Source organism: Mus caroli, chromosome 9 (assembly GCF_900094665.2).
Source record: "Mus caroli chromosome 9, CAROLI_EIJ_v1.1, whole genome shotgun sequence".
Lineage (NCBI taxonomy): Eukaryota > Metazoa > Chordata > Mammalia > Rodentia > Muridae > Mus > Mus caroli.
Window position 1 is genome coordinate 91,296,829 of NC_034578.1, and position 5,479 is coordinate 91,302,307.

The 5,479-nt window shown below is 45.9% G+C and overlaps 1 protein-coding gene across 1 annotated transcript in view; it reads left to right on the forward strand.

Moving 5' to 3' along the window:
- The window catches only part of Pcolce2 (procollagen C-endopeptidase enhancer 2), an 80,988-nt gene extending 76,629 nt beyond the window's left edge, over window positions 1-4,359 (forward strand). Inside the window, exons 5-7 of the mRNA XM_029481982.1 lie at window positions 1,770-1,853; window positions 3,472-3,639; window positions 3,816-4,359. Coding sequence (XP_029337842.1) covers window positions 1,770-1,853; window positions 3,472-3,639; window positions 3,816-3,946 — 383 coding nt within the window. The 3' untranslated portion in view covers window positions 3,947-4,359. The remainder of the gene's footprint in view (window positions 1-1,769; window positions 1,854-3,471; window positions 3,640-3,815) is intronic.
- The last annotated feature ends 1,120 nt before the right edge of the window (window positions 4,360-5,479 follow it).

A 5,479-nucleotide genomic window follows, 5' to 3' on the forward strand; every position in this document is an offset into this window, starting at 1 on the left:
CCCATGCAGTCGTCTGAAATCTGAGCAGAGGTGTTTCAGGCGGTGTTGGCTGGTGGGAGGGCTGAGTGACAGTCTGTGTTCAGAACCCCAAGGCTACAATTCACAGTGCAGCACAGGCAAACACTGCCGCACACACCTCAGATCTAGATATCTTATGTGTTTGAATTAATTTTCTAGCCATTGTGCATTCAGGAAACCCTTCAGCACTGCCAAGCCTTTTGTGGCAGCTCTCATTCAGTTACAGGACCCCACATGAGCTGCAAGGGACTCTTAGCTAGGGTTTGTGTTGCTGTGATAAAATATCATCACCAAAATGCTACTTGGGGAGGAAAGAATTGATTTCTTCATATGTAGTCCATCCTCCAGGGAAGTCAGGGCAGGAGCTGGTGCGAAGGCCATGGAGGGGTGCCGCTTACAGGCTTGCTCCTCTAAGCTTGCTCAGCCTGCTTTCTTAGACAGCCCAGGATCCTGAGCCCAGAGATGACACCATCCACGGTGCATGGTCATCCACCAAGAAGATGCCCTACAAACTTGCCTGCATGTCAGTCTTATGGAGGCATTTTCTCAGTGAAGATCGCCTCTTCCAAGATATGGTTCAGTTTGTGTCTGGTTGACAAAGGCCAACCAGCACAGACACATAGCTAAAGCTGTGAATTAGATGCCATTGGTGCCTCCCTAGTCGGGGCAGCTTGAACGTTTGCTATGNTCATCATATGTTACCTACAGAACAAAGTTACCGCCAATTGAGAATAACTGTGGGTCTAATTATACTTTTAACCGTGTCTCTGGGTGGATGGGACTGATAACTGTTTACTTCTTGAGATCCTTAGAGCCAATGCCGGGTTCAAAATAAACAGCTTAGTGACTCCTCGAATCAAAACTGACACTTTACACGTGAGCAGCACTCCTAAATCCCTGTGCTGTTGACAANTGGAGAGCTGCGTATTTTAAGCACACCAAGAAAGCTCCTCTCACCCTCACGAGAACACCAACTGATTCCTCTTGTGAAGAATTAGCCTGCGCTCTGTCACTTCAGATTTGTTGGGCAGCTTTTTTGTGTTTTTCCCCCCCTAAGCTGGGCACTCAGGTCAATTCTGAGTTACATACACATACATACACACACACACATACATACATATACACACATACATACACACACATACATACATACATACACACACACATACATACATACACACACACACATACATACATACATACATACACACACATACATACATACACACACACACATACATACATACATACATACATACATACACACACACATATAAAGCAGTGGTTCTCAATCTTTTCCGNGGGTCACCTAGGACCATCAGAAACATCAGATATGTACATTACAATTCCCAACAGTAGCAAAATTACAGTCATGAAGTAGCAACACAAGAATAATTTTATGGTTGGCTTTCACCCCAACGTGAGGAGCTGTATCAAAGGGTCACAGCACTGGGAAGGTTGAGACCCACTGCTCTGAAAGAAGCGAATGAGACTATACTTGGATTATCTTTGATCTCAGGTTTAACAGTCTGTAGAGAGGACTGGGTTCCGTGAGGAAGAACAGTCAGTAGTTGGTAGCATGTAGAATGTCTCTTGCATGGTTCATAATTATTTCACTGCAATGGTAAGCTTGGTGGCTGGGGCAAATAAATGCTGATCTCAACTGGCTAGATTCTGACGTAAACACCAATTATATTTAAATTCGTTTTCCTGAATCTCATGACTCCCTTCTTTGAATTTCTTCGAATTAGGTCTAAAGCCCACTGTGGCCCTGTGTCAGCAGAAGTGTAGACGGACGGGGACTCTGGAGAGCAATTACTGTTCAAGCAACTTCGGTAAGAAACAGAAACCAGGCTTCTCTCTCTAATGAGAAACATGAGACTGTGTGCTTAATTTCACAGGCACTCCCATGACTTGAAAGATGGCTGTTCAGCAACAACAGTTCATTTACCCACGGAAGCATAGTCCTGTCCACTAGAGCGTGTCCACCTGGGCTCTTTGAACTGTTTGGCTTCACAGTGAGAAAAATCAACTTTACAAACAGTTCTNACCCCTGGTGTCGTCCCCCCAACCCTGCCTGCCCCAGGTATCAGTTTAAAAGCTGACTCTTGATCCATGACACTGCTATTCCGTGTATTTTGGTGGACTTTGTGAAAAAGCCTGTATACTCTTTTTTTTCCACACACCAGAGAATTAATTACATGCTCGCATCTGGGACCCAGCTTAAGTCCGTTCAATAGTTAGGCTCACATTCAAAAACTGGCCTCTCTCAAAAGGAGTAAGTATCTTCTCCGTCCTGTCTTTTCAAAGTCCTAAGCTAAACGGTGAAAAATCTGACGCCCGCCAGAAGCCCTTGTAAACTGGAACCTGAGNAGGGAGGAGCTAAGTGCTTGGGGTTTCTAAGGGATTTTTCCAATTAAACTTGCACCATCGTGAAAACCACTTGAAAACAAAAGGTGCCAAATTTAATCTTATCAGGAAAAGAAAGTTGCTGCAGCCCAACAGGTTATCAAAAATAAGCCCCACCTCACCTCCGCCCTCACCTCCTTTCCCACTCCCACCCCCAAGTTCTGGCTTGCTCGGTGCCTTAATGTGGTAACTGCCTGCAACCCCGGGTCTGTCTTGTAGGGAAGGGATGGATTTTGTGCAGTTTTCAAGCTGAGTTCAAATGACTGCATAAAAAAACGGAAGCAAGTATTTGCAGCCACGCCTGGGTTAGTCTTCTGTGGAAGGATCTGCCTGCCTGCCCGTGCTTGGGAGCCCCCTGGTTTCTCTCCACTACAGACTGACACTTTTCAGGGGACCCACATTACCAGGCATCAAAGAAAGGTGTTCTGGGAATTCCGATTTTAGGAGATTGGTATATTACATAAGCGCTGGGGGCTCACACTNTCCTGAGAGGGTTAGGTTACCCGTGTCTAAAACCAGCTTTAGCTTATCGTCTGTGGCTCACTTAATGGCACAGTGGACCAAATATCACCAAGGGACGGCGAGTTCTGAGCCGTGGAAGGAAACATTCCCGGGAGTAAGGTTTTGGTTGTATCGAGAGCGCCAGGTGCAAGCACACAGCTCACGCTGTGTTTCAAGTTCTAGCTCAGTTCTCTACTTTCATTTTCTAAGTGAGATTAAACTGGGTTGCTAAGTGCTTGAGAGCAAGACTCATAACTCTATCCCTTAAGTGGCAAGGTATCCACGGGTTAGAGAGAATATTTTAAAAGGGTCTCCATCTCAGCCGCAGACTGCAGTTGGGAAAGCAGCCAGATTTCTCTTCTGGGAAGTTACACTCAAACACAAACATCGCATTTTTTTTTTGTTTTGTTTTAACCTTCATTTTAGTAATTTAAATTTTGAGGCCCCTTTAACACGTGGGTTTTCATTTCTGAAACGTAAAAGAATTGAGATCGTTTTTCAGCTCTGCCTGGATTTGCCTTCACTGTGGGCTTCTCTCTACAGTGTTAGCCGGCACCGTTATCACGACCGTCACTCGAGGTGGGAGTTTGCACGCCACAGTCTCCATCATCAGCATCTACAGGGAAGGCAACCTGGCCATTCAGCAGGCTGGCAAGAACATGAGTGTCAAGCTCACTGTGGTCTGCAGGCAGTGCCCGCTTCTCAGACGAGGTAAGGGCAGAGCTGTAGCCTTTCTTCTGGGAAAGCTCGGAAGCAGAGAGTGGCTGTTGAGGGGAAGTGAAGTCAGGGCTAAAACACAATCCACTTCTAATAGAGAAGGAAGCCATTAATAACCATGAACACGAAGAAAAAAAAAACCCAGTTATCTTTCCTTTCTCTTTCTTTAGGTCTCAATTACATTATTATGGGACAAGTGGGTGAAGATGGGCGTGGCAAAATCATGCCAAACAGCTTTGTCAAGATGTTCAAGAATAAGAATCAGAAGCCCATGAACGCGCTGAAGAACAAGCAGTGTTAGCCTGAGCTCTGTCACGTAACCTGAACTTGCTCATCACCGCTGAACGATCTGTCCACCTTAGAAAAAAAAAACAAAATCCATGCTATTTAATGCTGAGCGTTCTGAGAGATGGAGCTGTTACTCCTCACGCGATCGATGTGTGAGCCACGCCCCCAGTTCGCTGGTGGAAGGCCTGCGCTGTGAGGTCCAACATCTGCGAACCCACCCACCCAGTGCCTGACGGGGAAGAGCAGCGAGCTCCGGCATCTGGAAGCTTGTACATACATCTCTGTAGGAGGATATTCTAGAGTCGAGTTGTATGAAGATATAAAAAGGATTTTATAAAGTGCAATATTTATAATGATATTTGGTTACCTTCAAGCATTTGCTCTGAGGTGTCACATTCTTTTTTTCTCTTTCATTTTTTTTNAAAAAGTCAATGCTTAATAAAATATTTTAAATGATTATAAGGCAGCCAGATAATCTTGTTCTCCCAGAAAATACAGCTGTGGAGCCAGTCCCATGAAACGGTGCTCGAGGTGGTATTTGTATATAAAGTTGTCACTGTGTCAGCTTCAAGTTGTCCCTAAGAGTTCCGGGGTTAAGACTGATGCTGTGATGTCAGTGGGCTGTAGTCTCTGTCTGCAAGAACAGAAAGGTGTCCCTCTGGCATCCAGTCCAGACTCCTTCATTTTGTCTCTGAACTGCAAGCCCAGGTATATACAGGGAGTTCCCCCAGAGTACACTTCTCAGCAGAGGCAGTGCAATCTTCTAAGAGTCCTCCTAATTTCAAACCCAAGGTTCACAATGTCGCTAGAGAAGGCTCTCGCAGCCCCAGGAGGAAGGCACCTTCCCACTTGAAGCATTTAGTACTAAGGACTGATACTTAGGCTTGCATTCGCTAGACTAAGCGATAAGGTAATCTAAAAATTCAGCCGTGAGCTCCAGGTACTCATTGCTGTTTGTACCCATTTTACTGAATCAGACTCTATCAGTTGAGATGGACTGCTCGAGCGGCAGCTAGACCTGCAATGGGTATGACAGTGTCTGCCTCCTAGGAGATTGCTGGCCAGGGGCTGTGAAAGGTGCCTTGTCTCTCCGTCGAAAGAAGGTACGAGGAACCCTAGATAGACAACGGCTCGAGTCACAAGGTCTCCTATGAGAGGCATGAAGTTGTAGAACTAAGGGGAACTCTTATTTTGGTTGGAAATGGCAATTCCCAGTTCTTGAGCTGACAAACACTTACGTGACAGCAAGATATTAANGTAAGTTGAACCTGGTCAGGTGTACGAGCAATTAACAGGAGTCAGTTGGAAGGGACAGAAAGGGTTCAAACTCCTCCTAGGATGCCCATTGGTCCTCGGACCTCACCAGCTGAAGGAAAGGATGGGTTAGAGCATCCTGCACCAGCTGGGCGGTGGCTTCTCTGGGCAGTGACACCCTGTAGACAGACAGACCTGCTAATGGAATCCTGTCAAGAATGCACCGTAGGGACGTCGGGATGAGCACAGGCTGTTGTCTCTCAGTGGAAACGTCTTACTGATGAATTATTGT